General features: G+C 44.5%; 11 protein-coding genes across 11 annotated transcripts; 5 read left to right on the forward strand and 6 right to left on the reverse strand.

The window, feature by feature from the left end:
* Positions 1-21: 21 nt before the first annotated feature.
* On the reverse strand, positions 22-1,932 carry SPC72 (gamma-tubulin complex subunit SPC72; the record flags this gene model as incomplete). Its single annotated transcript, XM_056227825.1, has 1 exon — positions 22-1,932. The coding sequence occupies one exon, from the start codon at positions 1,930-1,932 to the stop codon at positions 22-24; it is 1,911 nt and encodes a 636-aa protein (XP_056085827.1).
* Positions 1,933-2,066: 134 nt separating this feature from the next.
* BOL3 (Bol3p) lies at positions 2,067-2,405 on the reverse strand (the record flags this gene model as incomplete). The annotated part of the gene is made up of 1 exon (XM_056227936.1): positions 2,067-2,405. One exon carries the CDS (start codon positions 2,403-2,405, stop codon positions 2,067-2,069), a length of 339 nt encoding a protein of 112 aa, XP_056085828.1.
* Positions 2,406-2,551: 146 nt separating this feature from the next.
* BOL1 (Bol1p) lies at positions 2,552-2,884 on the forward strand (the record flags this gene model as incomplete). Its single annotated transcript, XM_056228048.1, has 1 exon — positions 2,552-2,884. The coding sequence occupies one exon, from the start codon at positions 2,552-2,554 to the stop codon at positions 2,882-2,884; it is 333 nt and encodes a 110-aa protein (XP_056085829.1).
* Positions 2,885-2,954: 70 nt separating this feature from the next.
* Positions 2,955-3,467, reverse strand: GCV3 (glycine decarboxylase subunit H; the record flags this gene model as incomplete). Its single annotated transcript, XM_056228159.1, has 1 exon — positions 2,955-3,467. One exon carries the CDS (start codon positions 3,465-3,467, stop codon positions 2,955-2,957), a length of 513 nt encoding a protein of 170 aa, XP_056085830.1.
* Positions 3,468-3,701: 234 nt separating this feature from the next.
* On the reverse strand, positions 3,702-6,068 carry PTA1 (RNA-processing protein PTA1; the record flags this gene model as incomplete). The annotated part of the gene is made up of 1 exon (XM_056228270.1): positions 3,702-6,068. One exon carries the CDS (start codon positions 6,066-6,068, stop codon positions 3,702-3,704), a length of 2,367 nt encoding a protein of 788 aa, XP_056085831.1.
* Positions 6,069-6,312: 244 nt separating this feature from the next.
* ERV46 (retrograde cargo receptor ERV46) lies at positions 6,313-7,560 on the forward strand (the record flags this gene model as incomplete). Its single annotated transcript, XM_056228381.1, has 1 exon — positions 6,313-7,560. The coding sequence occupies one exon, from the start codon at positions 6,313-6,315 to the stop codon at positions 7,558-7,560; it is 1,248 nt and encodes a 415-aa protein (XP_056085832.1).
* Positions 7,561-7,837: 277 nt separating this feature from the next.
* Positions 7,838-10,393, forward strand: CDC24 (Rho family guanine nucleotide exchange factor CDC24; the record flags this gene model as incomplete). Its single annotated transcript, XM_056228492.1, has 1 exon — positions 7,838-10,393. One exon carries the CDS (start codon positions 7,838-7,840, stop codon positions 10,391-10,393), a length of 2,556 nt encoding a protein of 851 aa, XP_056085833.1.
* Positions 10,394-10,767: 374 nt separating this feature from the next.
* CLN3 (cyclin CLN3) lies at positions 10,768-12,522 on the reverse strand (the record flags this gene model as incomplete). The annotated part of the gene is made up of 1 exon (XM_056228603.1): positions 10,768-12,522. The coding sequence occupies one exon, from the start codon at positions 12,520-12,522 to the stop codon at positions 10,768-10,770; it is 1,755 nt and encodes a 584-aa protein (XP_056085834.1).
* A 1,125-nt stretch (positions 12,523-13,647) lies between these two features.
* On the reverse strand, positions 13,648-14,442 carry CYC3 (holocytochrome c synthase CYC3; the record flags this gene model as incomplete). The annotated part of the gene is made up of 1 exon (XM_056228714.1): positions 13,648-14,442. The coding sequence occupies one exon, from the start codon at positions 14,440-14,442 to the stop codon at positions 13,648-13,650; it is 795 nt and encodes a 264-aa protein (XP_056085835.1).
* A 2,125-nt stretch (positions 14,443-16,567) lies between these two features.
* On the forward strand, positions 16,568-18,070 carry CDC19 (pyruvate kinase CDC19; the record flags this gene model as incomplete). The annotated part of the gene is made up of 1 exon (XM_056228825.1): positions 16,568-18,070. The coding sequence occupies one exon, from the start codon at positions 16,568-16,570 to the stop codon at positions 18,068-18,070; it is 1,503 nt and encodes a 500-aa protein (XP_056085836.1).
* Positions 18,071-18,830: 760 nt separating this feature from the next.
* SKDI01G0330 (uncharacterized protein) lies at positions 18,831-19,622 on the forward strand (the record flags this gene model as incomplete). The annotated part of the gene is made up of 1 exon (XM_056228936.1): positions 18,831-19,622. One exon carries the CDS (start codon positions 18,831-18,833, stop codon positions 19,620-19,622), a length of 792 nt encoding a protein of 263 aa, XP_056085837.1.
* Between the last annotated feature and the right edge of the window lie 114 nt (positions 19,623-19,736).

Consider the following 19,736-nt stretch of genomic DNA (forward strand, 5'->3'; position numbering starts at 1 on the left):
AATTGAATATACGTATGTTATTTAAGAATTATTGACTGATAAATTGAAAAGTTTTAACCTTAGCGCCTCATTTTCTTGTTCTAAAGCTCTGATTCGGGCCTCTGAAGCGTTTGCATCTAGTTTCCGTCTTTCTCTTTCGGAAATCCATCTTCTTTGTAATTCCTCTATTCGTAAACTCAATTCTTTGTTCGAGGTTGCAGTTACTTCATTCCTTTGTTGTTGCTGCTGTTCCGGAGATTCCATGGCAATTAATGAAGACATATACGAATCTATTATGGACTCTAGGGCAGTCTCTATAAAAGTGTACAGTGATTCAAGTTTTGGCTGAATCACATTCAAATTTTTCAACGCATTTGGTGCTGATTTAATTGATTTTATTTTCCTGTCAAATTGGACTATAGAGCTTTCTTGTAAGATTTTCTGTAGGATGCGGAAAACGCTGTTGAGGTGCAGTAAGAGATTCTGATTAAATTTGATGAAATTAGTTTCATACTGCGATAGTATCAAATTTTTGCCGTCCAAATTATTCAATTGATTCTTCAATTGATAATTTTCTAAATCCAGTTTATCTAATTGGCTTTGTACTATTTGGAACTCCTCAGATTTACCGATTTGAAGATCGTTGAGTTGCTTTTCTAAGTCATTTATGTAGCCATCCCAATTATCTTCCTTTGATTTATTGATTTTTGTCAAAGTTTCCAGTTCTTTGGTTAGTACTTTTTCATTCTGTTCCATTTTACTGAAATTTTTCCTCAAATTTTCAAATTCATCTTTCATTACAAGCTGTGATTCAATCTTTTTTTTCAACTGAGATATCAAAAGATCTTGCTTTTCTATGGTGGTATTAGAATTTTCTTTCAAATCTAAGGAATTAAGCAGATGAGATTGTTCTTTCAGCTTAGATGCTATTAGCTTTTCTAGCTTTTGTGATTTTTCAAACTTTAATCTTATGGAATTTATAAACTGGTCATATTCCTTGTGCAAATTTTCAATGACAATTTCCAATTGAGTATCGAGAGTCTTCTCGAAACGGGACTCGCTATTCAAAATGGGTAAAGAAGTACTGTTGGCCATCACATTTTCTGTTTCAATGTTGTTAATTTCAGCATTACTCTCATCCTGGCGTCGATCATCAACATCATGTCGCTTACTTGTTGATGAGTCCTGGCTTTGGAACCGTATTCTTGCAGGTGAAGATTGAGCTAAGGAGCGAATTCTCTCTTCGACCTCTTCTGGTTGCGCTTGAGCTTTCGGATGCAAAAAGCTCTGCAAGAACTTGATAATGAATTTGGATAAAGTATCCATCTTCTCAAGTACATAATCTGAGCTCAATTTCAATGTTTCGTCCAAATTCTCCCTCTCTCCATTATCCAAAACATGTGCATTTCCGCCTTGGTCATCAAAATGAGTCAATATGAAGGACAGTATGTGATTGATGGTACTGACAATGCTCTCAGAATTTTCCAAATTTTCTTGCACGAATTGCAGCGTATCTTGGTACTCGACCTCCCTTGCCTCTAGAGCTTGCTTTAACTCATTTATTTGCGCATTCAGGTCCTCGATCAAGGAATTTTTAAACTCGGTGTCGGTGGTCATCGATGGTGAATTGGAATCCTTGTTAGATACTTTGCGAATGTATTCATAGAGAACTTGGATCTTAATTTTGGCACTGGTCAGCTCCTTCTCCAAACTCTTGACCCTGTTGGGGTCGTTAACCATGACGGGCTTCAAGGGATCGTTGTGAGATGACCTAGTGGTCACAGAGTCCCTAAACGATGGGATAGACATTCCGGAATCCATCGAGTTTGTGAACTCGCTGTCGTCGTCGTCGTCGTCATTGTTATCATTACTGTGCAGACGTCTGCCACCAATGACCCTCCGATGCACCATGAGGCTATGATTTGTGTTTTGTTCTTTGCTTACCTTTTCCATATCAGTGTTGCTAATGTGAAATTTCGCGATTTCGATTAAAATAATAAATACATATGTAAAGAATATACACAGAAAGAAACAAGGCTGAACTACAGGGGATACTTACATGGGCTTTTTTTGTTCCAAAAGACTGTTCATGACGGTGTCGAATCCTTCGCACTTGGCTTCCTAGTGGTTAGTTGCAGGCCATGCCATCTGGAAATATCGTCTTTCAGGATCCGGTTCACCAGTTGGTGTTGCTTGATGAGACTCAGCCCATTGAACTTCTTGCTTGTTACGCTGATGGCAAACATGGATCCGCAGCCACCGGAAACGTCTTGCACTCTACACACTTCAGGCTCCAGTTCCAGTTGTAGTTTATCCGTGATCATCTTCTCTTCTCGGGTCATTGCCATCTGTGTGGAGTACCAGAGTCTGGGACCCGCCAGGACCCGTGACCAATACGTACTTTTTACCAATCTAGAGCGTAGCATGGTGTGAGGGAGCTTGATTACTACTGCTGTGTCTTCCCTTTTCGCTTGTATGGTCTCTTACATGAAGAAACTTGTATGTTCCGGAAATGACAAATCAAAAAGAGATTGGCAGCAATAGCAGCAAAAGAGAGCAGAAAAGAAGAGTAATGTTCAGGCGAGCAATGAGCACGGAGGGTCCCATGGCACAAGCCATCCTGAAGAGACTGGAACGTGGGTTTCCAGACTACAAGAACTTTGCGTTTGGACTATACAACGACTCGTACAAGCACAAGGGCCATGCTGGCATGCAGGGGAATGCCTCTGCAGAAACCCACTTCCGCATTGAGATGATCAGCAAGAAGTTCGAAGGCTTGAAGCTACCACAACGCCACCGCATGGTTTACTCCCTCCTGCAAGACGAGATGGCGCAGACGAACGGCATCCATGCCCTGCAATTGTCACTGAAGACCCCACAGGAGTATGGGTCCAAGGCAAAATAGAATAAATAAGTATGTGTGTTATTTTATTTCTCCTACATAGTTAAGTATCTTACGTACGTATAAGCCCCGCTCAGTCGTCATGGACCAGTGTCTTTTCGTACTGCTCTAGGGACATCAGGCCTTCGACCTGTTCCACATTGACGTTCTCGCCCAGTTTCATCTTGACCAGCCAGCCATCACCCATGGGATCTTCGTTCACCACGCCTGGATTCTCCTCGAGATGAGTGTTAATCTCCTCTACAGTACCGTCAGCAGGCTGGTATATCTCAGAGGACGACTTGACGGACTCGATGGACCCTAGCGACTCACCTTGGGCGATCTCGGTGCCCACCTCTGGCAGCTCAACGTAGGTAGCGTCCCCCAGGGCGTCTGTTGCGTACTTTGTGATTCCGACAAAGGCTGTCTTGTCCTGGTGCACAGCTATCCACTCATGTTGGGCAGTGTATCTCACAGCCTGAGGCCCCTGGGATGAGTGCAAAAAGGGCAACTTGTTCTTGTTCAGGGCATTGCTGGAGCTGTTTCTCAAAAACAGCTTCCCCACGGCGGGCATGCGGTTGCTCCATAGTCTAGTAGTGCGTAGCATTGTCAGTGTGGTACGCCTTCCAGTGGACTTTCTTGTTATCCTCTACTTCTAGCTTGGTGGCCTGTATATATAGAAGAACGAGTTGGGAAAAGTGACTCCGCCGCTTGGTGACTCCTTACGGAATTGTCAAAATAACGACGATAAGGTGGAAAAGACATGGATTATTGCATATGTAGACAAGTGTATATATATGTGTGTGTGTGTGTGTGTGTATATATGGTGCGGTGGTGGCGGTCATTGTAGTCTGTCAAGCAGAGAATCGCATTGTTTGTGTAGGCCCTCGTCTTCTTGCTTGAGCTGGTACAGCAGGTCGCGGACAATGCCCTGCACTGGAGGTCTGAACATGATCAGAAACTTGAGCGTTTGGAATCCGAGAGAGCTTCTTGCCGGGTCCAGGCATATGGGTTTCAGGGCGTCGAGGTGGCCGCAGTGAAGGCTGGGCAATTCGCTCATGAGTCTGATGAAGAATCGTCTGTGTTTGTTTTCAAGGAATGGCCCCAGCGACTCGAGAATTCTCAAGGACCAGTTGTTGTAGTTGGTTGGGTCTTGGCGCAGTGAAGTTTGGAAGAACCATTCTTCGTTGAGCCATTCGATGATCAGACTGACCCGTTGTTCGAAGTCCTGGACGAAAAAGTTGAGCAGTTCCTCACGGACTAGATCACTGGCTTCTTGTGCTGCAATGCCTCTCGTCACTAGTCTTATCAGGACGTGCAGCCACGAGGAAGAGTCGTCGTCGTCCAGCAGTATGGGGGACGAGGATGGAGACTTCACCGGGGTGGTGTCCAGGCGGCTGGACAGTTCAAACAGTTTCGTGGTCAGCCTCGTTAGATACTTTAGCTTTTCGTCCTGTGTCAAGGATTCGGGCTCAAAAGGCGGTGCGACCTCCTTCGTAGCCGGGTTGGGTTGGTTGGCGTCACCTGCGTTCTCTTGGGCGATTTCCTCCTGTTGCAGCATCTTCTGCATTCGGTCGTCGTCTTCTGGTTCTTCAGGCTCCGCACCTATGTCTTCCGCCTGTATTTTGATTTTCTTGCTACCGTCCATTGGGTCGTCGTCGTCTCCATCGTCGTCGTTATTGTTATCGTCGTCGTCATCATCGTCTGACTTCCTCTTCGATGACGACGAGGACGGTACGGAATTGGCATATGTGTTCATCAAGTCCGTGTACCTCGAAGCGACGATGGACAGCCCTGTAATCAGCCGTGCGGTGTCCATTTGCAAGATGGCCTCCGTGGACAGCCTGACCAGTATGTCATTGGGCAGCTGGGTCACATCTTGGTTGGAGTTTGAACTGTTCATGAGCGAGTATACCGACGAGTAAGTGTTGCTGATCGGCTTGGGTGAGCTGTTGAAGAAAGTATTGCCCTGATGTGAAGCCTTGTTGAGGGTGTATTTCTGCAAGATTTTTAATTGATCAAGCATGTTCTCAGTGGAGTCCGCTGGTGTAGTAGCAGGAACGGGCGGAGCAGCCTTCTGGGCCACGCCCACGGTGGACTGTAGTGCGGATAGTTGTCTTTTCCACATCGAAATGTACTTCAGTTTGTCTTGCTTGGGCAATGTCTTCTTGCTGTTGCCCTTGGACGGATCGAAGTTTAGGATTCCCTTGCTCTTGGTTTCCTCGCCAATCACGTGTAATGTCTGGGAGATCTTGGTCAGCTTGGAATAGATCGACGAGCCCGATCCGGATGACAGGGACTTGGTGATAATTTGGTTTTTCAGCCCGAATTGCACGAAATTCTTGTACGCTCTTTCAACAAATCTCTTGGACAGCCTATAGTTCAGATCTGACTTGCCCTCTAGCGGGTATTTGCCGTCCACGTTGAAACGCAAGAGCCCGGAAAGAATCCTCATTGTCGTCTGCGGTCTTTTCTTGATGACGAAGGCTAAAGAGTTGATGATGCCAATGAAAACGGGCGAGATCATGTACTGCTCCTCAGTGAGGTAGTTCAACAGCACGTCCAGAAGCCTCTTGGCCTCGCTCTCCAGGGCTGACCTGTTCAACACCGGGTGATTGTCGGGAATGGTAGATGAGTTGATCTCGTTGCCGCTGGAGGACTTGGTCTGCACCAGCACGACCTCGGACATGAATTTGATGGTGGCTAGTTTCACACCTATGTTCTGGTCGATCTGCACCAGCCACTGTTCGACATCGCTCTCGTCGTCAATCGCGGCAGCACGTGAAGGGTACGCGGTTCTCCAGTGCGAAAGCACGAACCCCTTCAGCGCACACAGCTGATCAAACATCTCCTGGTTGGAAGTCTTGGCAACCAAATCCAGCACCAGTGGATACGAGGCACACATAATGAGTACGACGTTCTTGTACACCAGCACGTCCGCGGTGGACTGCGCCATGGCAAGCAGCAGTGGAAGGTATTGCACCGCAATGAACGGTCTCTCCGTGTTTGCGATCGGCGAATCCACGGACACCACGTCCAGAACCAACTGTGTGAAGAACTTGGCTAGGGGCAACCTCAGCTTGCTGAGGTTGCCGTTGTGATACATGGACGCCGTGGTCTCGAGGACCTTGGGCAGCATTTCCGTCGGGTTATTGTGCATGGCCAACGTCTTGGCCTGTAGCAGCTGGTCCATCTCGGCTGATGACATTTAGTGGGGCTGATTAGTCGCTGTTACAATCCAACTGTCTGTTCAATCAAGCACTAATGCTCAAAAGGTGCTGAAATATAGCAACTTTTCACTTGTCTAGATCACATCACTCTTTACGAGGAGGGCATTTTCCACCGGAACGAAGTAGAGACCACGCCTTTCATTATAAGCAAGACCAGCTTGATTCCCACAGGTGTAGGGCAGGTAGCAGGACACTAAGACACATCTAGCCACAACATACATCATGAAGAAGTCCACGTTGCTGTCGCTGGACGCTTTCGCCAAGACGGAAGAGGACGTACGAGTGCGCACCAAGGCTGGTGGGCTGATCACTCTATCGTGTATTCTGACCACGCTGTTTCTGCTGGTGAACGAGTGGAGGCAGTTCAATTCTGTGGTGACAAGGCCACAACTGGTGGTGGACCGTGACCGCCACGCCAAGCTGGAGCTGAACATTGACGTGACTTTCCCCTCGATGCCGTGCGACCTAGTGAACCTCGACATTATGGACGACTCCGGGGAGATGCAACTGGATATCCTTGACGCTGGGTTCACGATGACCAGGCTGGATAAAGAGGGACGCCCCGTGGGAGATGCTGCTGAGTTACAAGTGGGGGGGGACGGTGACGGTGTTGCGCCAGTGAATGACGACCCCAACTACTGTGGGCCTTGTTACGGTGCCAGAGATCAGACACAGAACGAGAATCTGGCACAGGCAGACAAAGTTTGCTGTCAAGACTGTGATGCAGTGAGATCCGCGTACTTGGACGCAGGCTGGGCATTCTTTGACGGGAAGAACATCGAGCAATGTGAAAGGGAGGGCTACGTGAGCAAGATCAACGAGCACTTGCACGAAGGTTGCCGGATCGAAGGGTCTGCTCAGATCAACAGGATTCAGGGGAACATTCACTTCGCTCCCGGAAGACCTTTCCAGAACGCTAATGGTCACTTCCATGACGTTTCTCTGTACGAAAAGACGCCAGATCTGAACTTCAACCACATGATCAACCACCTAAGTTTCGGGAAGCCAATCGAGTCGCGCAATAAGCTGCTGGAGAACGATGACCGCCACGGCGGTGCCGTGATTGCCACTTCTCCCTTGGATGGGCGCAAGGTGTTCCCGGAGAGGACCACGCATTCCCACCTGTTCTCCTACTTTGCCAAGATTGTCCCCACCAGATACGAGTATTTGGACGACGTGGTCATCGAGACAGCACAATTCAGTGCCACCTATCACTCTCGGCCTCTCAGGGGTGGGAGAGACCAGGACCATCCAAACACGTTCCATGCCAGGGGCGGTATTCCGGGCCTGTTCGTGTTCTTCGAGATGTCGCCGCTGAAAGTCATCAATAAGGAACAGCACGGCCAAACCTGGTCCGGCTTCATCCTGAACTGTATCACCAGCATCGGTGGTGTCCTAGCTGTGGGCACCGTCATGGACAAGCTGTTCTACAAGGCGCAAAGATCCATCTGGGGTAAGAAGAGCCAATAGAAAAACCCATCTCATAGAAAGAACTTTCTGTATACTACCACTATATACATATAGTATGGAAATTTATATCATTACTAGTATACCTGTCACGCCACACGGCTATCGCGAACAACGACGCATTGGCAGGAAGAAATGGAAAACAAACGCTATGAAGTAAAGACAGAACAAGAATGTAGCTGATCGCTTGGCTGTGTTAAGACCCCAAGAAAGCCACTGCCGTTATTATTCGTTGCTCGAACCCCATTACGTCCTGTCTGCTAGAGTAACCCGAGAGATCATGGCGATCCAAACCCGTTTCGCCTCGGGCACTTCTTTATCAGATTTGAAACCCAAACCAAGTGCCACTTCCATCTCGATTCCCATGCAAAACGTCATGAACAAGCCTGTCACGGAACAGGACTCTCTTTACCATATATGCGCGAACATCCGGAAAAGACTGGAGGGGCTACCTCAGTTGAAGCCCTTTTTGCAGCTGGCGTACCAGTCGAGCGAGGTCTTGAGCGAAAGACAGTCTCTTTTGCTATCGCAGAAACAGAACCAGGAACTGCTCAAGTCCAACGGCGCTAACAGAGACAGCAACGACATAGCACCCACGTTGCGGTCCAGTTCTATCTCCACAGCCACCAGTCTGATGTCGATGGAGGGTATATCGTACACGAGTTCGAATCCTTCCACCACCGCGAATATGGAGGATACGTTACTGACCTTTAGTATGGGCATCTTGCCCATTACTATGGACTGCGACCCTGTGACACAGTTATCGCTGTTGTTTCAACAGGGCGCGCCGCTGTGTATACTGTTTAACTCCGTCAAACCACAGTTCAAATTGGCCGTAATAGCTTCTGATGATTTAAAAGTCTGCAAAAAATCCATCTACGATTTCATATTGGGCTGCAAGAAACACTTTGCATTCAACGATGAGGAACTTTTCACCATATCCGATGTATTTGCCAGCTCCACTTCCCAACTGCTCAAAGTTTTAGATGTGGTGGAAACGCTCATGAATTCCAGCCCCAATATGTTCCCCCCCAAGGAAAAGATACAGCAAATTATGAGCGCGGAAAACCAACACCGGCAGCAGTACCAACAGTCTTCTAAGAAGCATAGCGAGTACGTTAAGATCATCAAGGAACTCGTCGCTACGGAAAGAAAGTACGTTCATGATCTAGAAATTTTGGATAAATATAGACAACAGCTGTTAGACAGCAGCATAATCACGTCTGAGGAGCTTTACATGCTGTTCCCCAACCTAAGCGATGCGATAGATTTCCAAAGAAGATTCCTAATATCCATAGAGATAAACGCGCTAGCGGAACCTTCGAAGCAAAGGATTGGAGCCCTTTTCATGCATTCCAAGCATTTCTTCAAGTTATATGAACCATGGTCCATTGGCCAAAATGCTGCCATCGAATTCCTTTCTTCTACTTTACAGAAAATGAGAGTCGATGAATCGCAGACGTTTATAATCAACAATAAACTGGAATTGCAATCTTTTCTCTACAAACCAGTGCAAAGGCTCTGTAGATATCCCCTCTTGATCAAAGAACTGCTGGCCGAATCTAGTGACGATAGCAATACGAAGGAACTTGAAGCTGCCTTGGATATCTCCAAGAATATTGCAAGAAGCATCAACGAAAATCAGAGAAGAACGGAGAACCACCAGGTGGTGAAGAAACTATATGGAAGAGTGGTAAACTGGAAAGGCTATAGAATCTCCAAGTTTGGTGAATTATTATATTTCGATAAAGTTTTCATCTCTACAACAAACAATTCCACGGAACCTGAGAGGGAATTCGAAGTTTACCTTTTTGAAAAAATCATCATTCTTTTCTCAGAAGTAGTGACTAAGAAATCCACTTCATCACTAATCCTCAAGAAAAAATCTTCGGCTTCAGCATCAATGTCCATCACAAATACAATAGACAACAATAATAGCCCTCACCATAATTATCACAAGAGACATAGCAACAGTAGTAGCAGTAATAATATCCATTTATCTTCTTCGTCAGCAGCGGCAATAATACATTCCAATACCAACAGTGGTGATGCCAATTCCAGCAATTCGTCATCATCTTCATTATTCAACCTATCTGCTAACGAACCTAAACTGGACTTGAGAGGTAGAATTATGATAATGAATCTAAATCAAATCATACCGCAAAACAACAGGTCATTAAATATAACATGGGAGTCCATAAAAGAGCAAGGCAATTTCCTTTTGAAATTCAAAAATGAGGAAACGAGGGACAACTGGTCATCGTGTTTGCAACAATTGATTCATGATTTGAAAAATGAGCAGTTTAAAGCAAGACATCATTCGACAACATCCACGTCGTCGTCTACGGCTAAGTCATCTTCAATGATGTCGCCCACGGCAACTATGAATACGCCGAGTCATCACAGTTATCGCCAAACGCATGATAGCATGGCTTCTTTCTCCAGTTCCCATATGAAAAGGGTTTCTGATGTCTTACCTAAACGCAGAACTACTTCGTCAAGTTTCGAAAGTGAAATCAAGTCCATCTCGGAAAATTTCAAAAATTCTATTCCAGAGTCTTCTATACTCTTCAGGATATCATATAATAGTAACACTACTAGTAGCGAAATCTTTACGCTTTTGGTCGAAAAAGTCTGGAATTTTGACAATTTGATAACGGCAATCAATTCTAAGATTTCAAATACCCATAACAACACTGTTTTGCCAATCACCAAGATCAAATACCAGGACGAAGATGGAGATTTTGTTATACTCGGCAGCGACGAAGATTGGAGCGTTGCTAAGGAGATGTTAGCAGAAAACAATGAGAAATTTTTGAACATACGTTTGTACTGATATATAGACGTAATACAGCAAACAATAAATAGATCAAGAAAGAAAAATTTAGATAGAGGGAAGAACAAACTTTAAAAGATTTATTCATTGTATTCGTACTTAATATCAAGATATTTATGGGAGTGGGGGAGTATAAATGGTTAATAAAAATAAAAAAGGGGGAACGAGAATAATACGTTAAGATAGCGTTTTTGTCATTGTTTTTTTAGTTAGTTTTTTTTTTTTCAATTCCATGCAAATGTAATAACAGCGTTAAAAAAAAAAATGAGTCCTGTGAAGAGAAAGAGGTAGAGAAAAAAAAAGATCATCAAATTATGTAAATGTATTTGCTTTGTGAATTTTATTTTTTTTTTGTTAAATGCATTTTTGTCGTTTCAGCGAGTTTTCTTGAGGTTGCTACTATCATTAAAATCACAATCCACAGAGGAAGTTGATCTCTTTTTTAGATGTGTGGGGGCAGCAAATGAGTGAGCACTGGCCATGCCTCTGATGGGCAATAGTCTTTTCGAACGTACAGATAAATTTTGAAGCAATTTTCTGTTTGACATAAGGGAGGGAGTGGTGGGAGTTAATGGGCTTGGCCAAAAGATGCTTGAATTTTGTGGGATACTCAACGATCTTTTGAAAGAATTTTGAGTGGAAGACGAGCCCGAATGTGAATGGTGGGATGCAGAGTCTGGGGTCGTCATTGAACTTGAAGTCTTGTAAGGGGAGGTGAATGGAGATGGCGAAGATGAAGATGATGTTGGAGTGAAGGCAAAGGGCGTAGAGATGTTGTCTTTGGTCAATCTTCTCAAATGAGTGTGATCGGAGAAGTAATCAGTAGTTGCAGATGAAACTGTGGCGCTTTTTGGCGTGGTGGCATTCGAATAAACGCCGGCCAATGAATCGTCATCGTAGTATTGGGCAGAAAAGATGCCATTGTACATGGTTTCCAGTTCTTGCGAACGGTAGAACTCCTCCAATTTCAGCTGAATACAATAGTTCTGTAATGCGTCCAAGAGGGACTTTGCTGGGGACGTCTTACTGTTGTTCAAATACTTAGACTTGAAACTGGAGGGGAACAAATCTTGGTCCATTGCCACGTCCAGTAAAGTGTTGGAGATATCTGAAAGCTTAATGTCTAAATCTTGGCCGTTTTCCTCGAAAGCTATGTTGAAGTTTTCCCAAACGTTTGAATTGTAGTAGTTCAAAGACAACTTGATGAGGTTAATTGCACCCAGCGCAATTAATGAACGATCATACTTAAATGATAATTCGAGGTTGAAGGAAGCCAATTCGCACAACATGATGGCGCCCAATTTAATTTCGTTGATGTTGAAAGTGGGACCCTGAGGAGAGGAGGGCTTATTAATAGCAGTACCAGCAGCATCATTTAATAAGGCCAGTTTCTGTTGAATGAAGGCTTCCAAGGGGGCAGAAAGGGAGGGGAGGGGCGACAATGGAGAGGTGGACTGGAACAAGAAGATGTCGATGTAAGAGTCGAATGTGGCCGACTGGCAGATAGACCAATCGAGCGATTTGAAGAGATGCATCTCCATGGTGGTGAATTGCTTTATGGAATATTGGTTGCAACACAGGTTTTGGAGGACTTTCAAAGTGGCCATTCTGTTTTTGGAGTCCCAAAACTTGGATGAAATCCAAAGCGCGGTTAAGGACAAGAGCTGATAGTTGTAGCTCTTGACGATGAATCGGGAGGAGTACTTGTCCAGGATGGTGAAAGTGAGGAACAACGTCGAGGTCGAAAGATTGAGTCTTGTGTGGCAGTACATGATGAAATCGAAGATCAAGAACCGCATCTTCGGGTTGACCTGCGGCTGGGAGGTGAAATTGGACAAGTTGTAAAGCGGCTTTTCTGCACGGGAGAGTTGGAAGTAGTGATTCAAATGATCGGTGTTGTACTCGCTGATGGCCGAGTGATGCGCTTGCAATTCCCTTTTGACGAGGTTAGGGTTCTTGGACTTTGTGCTAGCAATAGCCCGCCTCTTCTGCAAGAGCAAGGGCAAGTTCGGATATGAAGTGGTGCTGGCAGCGGCCGCGGCAGCGGCAGCGGCACCAGTGGAGCCAGCAGTAGATGTAGCATAGCTTGCATTAGCGTATCTGATTATGGTGTCTTTCAATATGGTCATGGTACAGAAGGCGTATCAAGTGAAAGTATCGCACGGGAGGGAAATGGAAAATGCAATGGGATGCGAGGAAATGCTATGGGTCAGAAAAGAAATGCAGAGGAGATAAACCGAATGAAAAAATGCGATGCACAGGCTGAGTTCGAGGGAGCGGGAGGAGACTGATGCTTGCTTTTTAATGCTAGTATAGAAAAAAGAGAGAAAAGAAAAAGAGAAAGAGAAAAAGGTGGTTTAGGTCGGCAGAGGAGGCTACTGGGGCAATTCGTTTCCTAATGGGTATAGTCCTCTTTCCTCAGAAATCCATTTGACTGGCAGACTCAGAAGGAAGATGTGAGGAATAATACTACATAAGAATTTGAAAAGAGAGAGAGAGACATATCCTCGAGGAAAGTACAGATATACAAATTATAAATAGGCAGAAAGAGGAAAAAAAAAAAGATGAGGGCAAAAAACCAAGGCCAGAAATGGAAATGTGGCAGAGGAACAGCAATCCGATAGTACAATTATGCAACTTGACCTTTACAGTGAGGGCAGGCTTGGTCATTTCTTTTTCTTGCCTGATAATTTTTCACTTTTTCTTTTTTTTTTTTCTTTCTTTCTTGAGAAGGCGAGAACGATACAAAGTTGGCAATTTAGGGTTTGGAACAGCGTTTAGTTCGACGCTTCCCCAGAGGGAAAACCGGCCACTTTAGCTGAGGCCTATCGCAATGAGAGCATCTGATCCGTATCAGCATACTTCTGGTATGGTATTATGGCGGTCGCAGTAGCGAGATAGTGGAGCCTTTTTCGTTGCAGGCCAAACGAGACGGATGGCGACATTTGCCCGTCAAGAAAACCCGCCGAGTTTTCTCCTAAAATGGCAAAACAGCCATGCACCGCAGCACGGCAACAGGGGCCAGTTTCCGTTTCGGGAAATTTCCCGAAACGGAAAACTGTGCCCGTGCGGGCGTTTCTGTCAGCCCCGCGATGGCCGGCACAGAAGGTGCCGTACCCCTGGCGGTGGGTTTTTCCGCCGTGGCACACGATAAGGTGCACTTGCTGATAATCAACGAAGTGAAAAGCACTTTAGTATCGATTGGGGTCTTATTACTTGGCTATTTACACGTACTTACGCTGGCTGTATATCACTTAAGGGGCCGAGGACGAAGAGGACGACGGGCCCGAGATGATCCGGTCGAGGAAACGGGTCATCCGGTCCTTAGCATTATCCATGCTGTCGAGGGCAGGGCGAACGTCCACGTGGAAAGTGGGCATTCCGTTTTCATCGTCAGGTCCTCCGTAGAAGTCCAGGACGTATCTGACCTGCTTGAAGGTCGGTGGTTGTTGTTCCGCTTTACGCTCGCCTCGGAGTACTATCCAGTCGTGCCTGTCGAAGGGGAGTTCTTGGCTGAAGCGGGCAGGGAACAGCAGGGCGCACAGGTGCATCCAACGGGCGCGAGGACTCAAGACGCCCGGTTTCCCCATGAACTTGAGTAGCTTGGGTTGCACGTGGCTCTCGTCGGTGTGCGGTTTTTCCCATTCGAGCACTTCCTGCCAGCAGCCTTCATTTAGAAAGTTGTGGACCTGCACCATGGATTCGACCGCGTCTTCGGCGACTTCGCCACTATTGCCGATCTTGCCCTTCCTGACCATGGCATTGTACATTTGTTGCGGAGAGGGATACTCCCAGAACTCGCTACTATCTGGGCTCTTTGGTATGCTGGAGATCGTCCGGTCGACGGGCAGGTCCAACTTCTGGCCAGGCTGCTTGGACGCGGCCAGCACGGGCATATTATTCAGCGGGTTTATTCCTTCGTTATCTGCCTGTATGACTGGGCACTCGGACGAGGACTCATGCATTACGGGACATCTCGCACCTGCTGCCGGGGTAATCGCGGTGATGCTTTTGCCTGCATTTTCCTGATCTGCCCAAAACCAACCCATAATCTATTTTCTGTGTTTATGTACGTCGCTTTTCTTGCCCTCTGTGCGGTGTTTCCTACACTATCTGATTACCTTACCTACCTATCTATCTATCTGATTTTTTTTTCGATCTTCGCTTTTAAAGATGGGAAAGTTCTGATTATGATTCCCCGATGAAAAAAAGGGGAAAATCGATAAAAAGAGAGGAAATGGAAAACGAGTGGGGGGTAACATCCCACTTCGCGCCGCGCGAAAAAAATTGTCATTTCATCATTATTGACAAGGCGCTACCATGCGTAAATCCGGTACTGCCACCTAATTCGATTACACGTCTTATCCAGTTGCAAACGCTTGCGCGGAGTCGAACAGATTTGCTTTTACTTTGCTACGTGTCTCTGACAAAAAATGACGGTCACTCCCGTCGTCCTGCTGTAATGGTGCAACCCATGTCACTAGGCACCATTATTGCGCTACGGTAAAGGCACTCCCATTGGCATGCTAATTTAGATGAGGACCCTCGGGCCATATACGTAATGATCATTAAAGCAAAACCGATACGCGGCAAGCCAAAAACGTAGGCACCGGCGATAGCGAGAGAGAAAAAAAAAAAAAATTTCTGAAAAATCTAAATGGGAATAAGGAACCGCCCGAATGAGACACACTTGATGTATTGCGATAATGCGAGAGCTAAGGGCTGCCCCTGTAAATGTTTTCCTGCGAACCGGCTTTTGCTGGTTTATTACTTCTAAAATTGAAATTGGAGTAATCGACAGTAACCACCTCCGTTAAAGACGAGGCTAATCTTTTCTCGCTACTATTTCAACGGGGCTTGAGGTTTATGCTTTTTCTCCTGGAAAGGAAGAATTTACGCCCGAAACATAAAAAAAAAAAAAAAAAAAAAGGGGGAAAAAATGTAAAGTAAGGTTTGCGAAAACCTCAAGCTAGACTTTATTTGTGCGGATTAGATCTTACGTAGTATGCTTCTCAGCAATTCCGGCATTTTTTTAATATAAAGTTGCGGGCGAAAGCCTGGTAAGAACTTGGCTCTAGCATAAGATGCTACATCTTAGGATTCTGAAATACTATACACTCATCCGTATAAATTGGAGCAGGTGATAACGGATATCTTATGATGACCAATTATTGGACTAGGCAAATTCTAGTAATGGAATTTACACAATAATAAGATAAAGATCTATTAATTGACCAGAACTTAGTATATATCCAAAAGCGTATCGGCGATATCTTAGGATTCTGATACCTTTATTGAAAGAGAGGTTTTTTTTTTTTTTTGTTATTCTTTTTTTTCCGTCTGGTCTAGGCTTGATCCAAGTGTAAATAAACACACCAGCAGTTGCAAAATTAGCCGCCGTCACACCCCCAGGATTCGTCGGTAGTGATTCCAAGCGGGTAACACACGTACAAAATATCGCGAAAAGCAAAGGGGTTTTTCCGGTTCGAGCATTGCCGTCCGAAAGTTTTTCCGACAAACAAGCACGGACACACCCACACCGCGGGCTTCCACAATTTCGGCTCTATTGTTTTCCCTTCTTTCGCAGCGGCGGGATTCCTCTATGGCGTGTGGTGTGTGTATCTGGCGCCCCGACCCAACCTTTGCCACGTGGGTCGTTTCAGCGTCGACGCATTGGGAAATTCGCATATTGAAACTCATCATGGTGGCTACGTAAATGCGTCCCGTACCGTCACAAAGTCTTCCTTTGTTCAGCTTTCCTCCTTTCGTCAACTCAGTTGAGTTGAGTGAGTGCTTTTGTTCGATGGATCTTAGCTAAATGCATTTTTTTTCCAGGTAACGAATGCTTGTGATGTCTTCCAAGCAATTCCCTTCCCTTCCCATGATGTTTGTTAGGTACCTTTAGTGTCTTCCTGAAAAAAAAAAAAAGGCTCGCCATCAAAACACTTTCGTTGGCTTTTTCCTCAATTATAAATACTCTCTAGTAACTTTTCATTTTCAAGAACCTCTTTATTCCACATATATTAATACTTCTATTTAAGTACGTTTTATATTCCTTCTTCCTCTACCTTTTCTTCTTCTTGTGTCACTTTTAATATTTAATCTTGACTTGCTTATTATATCTTTTGGTTCTGCTTTCAAGACACTAATCAAAACAAATAAAACATCATCACAATGTCTAGATTAGAAAGATTGACTTCATTAAACGTTGTTGCTGGTTCCGACTTGAGAAGAACCGCCATCATTGGTACCATCGGTCCAAAGACCAACAACCCAGAAACCTTGGTTGCTTTGAGAAAGGCTGGTTTGAACATTGTCCGTATGAACTTCTCTCACGGTTCTTACGAATACCACAAGTCTGTTGTTGACAATGCCAGAAAGTCCGAAGAATTGTACCCAGGTAGACCATTGGCCATTGCTTTGGACACCAAGGGTCCAGAAATCAGAACTGGTACCACCACCAACGATGTCGACTACCCAATCCCACCAAACCACGAAATGATCTTCTCCACTGACGACAAGTACGCTAAGGCTTGTGACGACAAGGTTATGTTCGTTGACTACAAGAACATCACCAAGGTCATCTCCGCCGGTAGAATCATCTACGTTGATGATGGTGTTTTGTCTTTTGAAGTTTTGGAAGTTGTTGATGACAAGACTTTGAAGGTCAAGGCTTTGAACGCCGGTAAGATCTGTTCCCACAAGGGTGTTAACTTACCAGGTACCGATGTCGATTTGCCAGCTTTGTCCGAAAAGGACAAGGAAGATTTGAGATTCGGTGTCAGAAACGGTGTCCACATGGTCTTCGCCTCTTTCATCAGAACTGCCAACGATGTTTTGACCATCAGAGAAGTTTTGGGTGAACAAGGTAAGGACGTCAAGATCATTGTCAAGATTGAAAACCAACAAGGTGTTAACAACTTCGACGAAATCTTGAGAGTTACTGACGGTGTTATGGTTGCCAGAGGTGACTTGGGTATCGAAATCCCAGCCCCAGAAGTCTTGGCTGTTCAAAAGAAATTGATCGCTAAGTCTAACTTGGCCGGTAAGCCAGTCATCTGTGCCACCCAAATGTTGGAATCCATGACCTACAACCCAAGACCAACCAGAGCTGAAGTTTCCGATGTCGGTAACGCTATCTTGGATGGTGCTGACTGTGTCATGTTGTCCGGTGAAACTGCCAAGGGTAACTACCCAATCAATGCCGTTACTACCATGGCTGAAACCGCTGTCATTGCTGAACAAGCTATTGCTTACTTGCCAAACTACGATGACATGAGAAACTGTACTCCAAAGCCAACCTCTACCACCGAAACCGTCGCTGCTTCCGCTGTCGCCGCTGTTTTCGAACAAAAGGCCAAGGCTATCATTGTCTTGTCTACTTCCGGTACTACCCCAAGATTGGTTTCCAAGTACAGACCAAACTGTCCAATCATCTTGGTCACCAGATGCCCAAGAGCTGCTAGATTCTCTCACTTGTACAGAGGTGTCTTCCCATTCGTTTTCGAAAAGGAATCCGTCTCTGACTGGACTGAAGATGTTGAAGCCCGTATCAACTTCGGTATCGAAAAGGCTAAGGAATTCGGTATCTTGAAGGAAAACGACACTTACGTTTCCATCCAAGGTTTCAAGGCCGGTGCTGGTCACTCCAACACTTTGCAAGTCTCTACTGTTTAAAAAAAAAATCATGATTGAATGAAGATATTATTTTTTTGTTAAATTTTATTTTTTAAATTTTATATAAAGACATGGTTTTTCTTTTTAACTCAAATAAAGATTTATAAGTTACTTAAATAACATACGTTTTATAAGGTATTCTATAAAAAAGAGTATTATGTTATTGTTTCTATTTTTTTTTCCGTCGCAAGAAGAAGAATATCCATAACATAAGGTTATGTGAGATTGAAGTTTTTGCTAAAGACCTCTTGCTATATCTCCATTGGCTCTTTTCCTCAAAATTAGACTCATCAAGCCTTACTATCGACAACAGCACAGGCGCTTAAAATAGAGCAGATAAGTAAATAGATGAGATGGATTCCGCATAGCAGTATCATCCGGGCCATTATACACCTACTTATCAAGCAGCGTAGGCTTCTGCCGCTTTTCTTCAGCCTCTTAAGCTCTCGTTTGATAGTATGCTGGCTGTATCTTTCATAAAAAAATGACGCGGGCAGATTCATTTAGTGACTCTATTTTATTCGCGTTCAAAATTTCCATGGAAGACCAAGTAACTCCTCTTATCATGAAAATGTGGAAAGTTACTCTGCATACACTTTCCCGATCATCCATTATCTTAAGCTTTTATAATGGCATCGGTTACTTCCAAACGTCTTTCGAGGAAAAATTGCATCAGGTGTGTTGACAGCAGAGCCGCTCATAAACTCAGTCAGTTAGTTGGGAACAAATACGCAGAAAATCAAAGAAAGCCAGAACTGATATGAATGTGCATGTAGAGGCGTCAAGCACTGAGGATGATCTAAAGTTGCAAAAAGTGGATAATAGTGTTTTTTTCGGACCTTGTGGGGTATTAACTCAGCCTATTCTTTTACAGTACGAAAATATTAAGTTCATCATTGGTGTTAACCTAACTACTGAAAAGGGTGCATCATTTTACACCCAGTATTTTCGGCATTCAAATTCATTAATGGTAAATCTTGACATATCAACAGCAGCAACGGAAAATTCTCAAGTGGAGTTGTATGTACGAAATAATACAATTCTATTACAGAAAATTGTTGGTCAGTACTTACAGATGGGTAAAATGAGGGCATCCTTATCGCAACCACAAATTGACACAATCCAATCGCTACCACAGTTTTGCAATTCGAATGTCCTCACTGGCGGACTGTTGGTGCAATATCAAGCGTTCAATGATTTGCTGACCCTATTTAAACTCTTCGGTCATTTTGGCAACATCTTGGTTGTATCATCTCACTCGCATGATTCCACACTCATCAAATTTCTTATATCCACAGTAATTACTTACCATCCATTCGTGACCATTTTAGAAGCTTTACAATATATGAAAGCGATTCTAGACTTGCCCATTAATGCATCCGATGAATTTGATATTATCAATGATAGAGAATTGCAGGAGTTTAGTGACGCCCAGAAACTTCTAAGACACAGACAGACGTGCTCATCTAAAAGAAGATGTCGTAATTTACCCGAAAACACCCCTATTGACAACAAAATTCTTATGAGTCCCGTGAAACGAAATCGTTTTTAAGGTTCCTCGGTTGAAAATATTTCTTATAATTACGACTGTTCTTTATTATTATGTAGATGTAATTGAACATTATAGATATTCTATACCCAAACGGTAAAAGAAAAACAGCGAAAA

Source organism: Saccharomyces kudriavzevii (assembly GCF_947243775.1).
Source record: "Saccharomyces kudriavzevii IFO 1802 strain IFO1802 genome assembly, chromosome: 1".
Lineage (NCBI taxonomy): Eukaryota > Fungi > Ascomycota > Saccharomycetes > Saccharomycetales > Saccharomycetaceae > Saccharomyces > Saccharomyces kudriavzevii.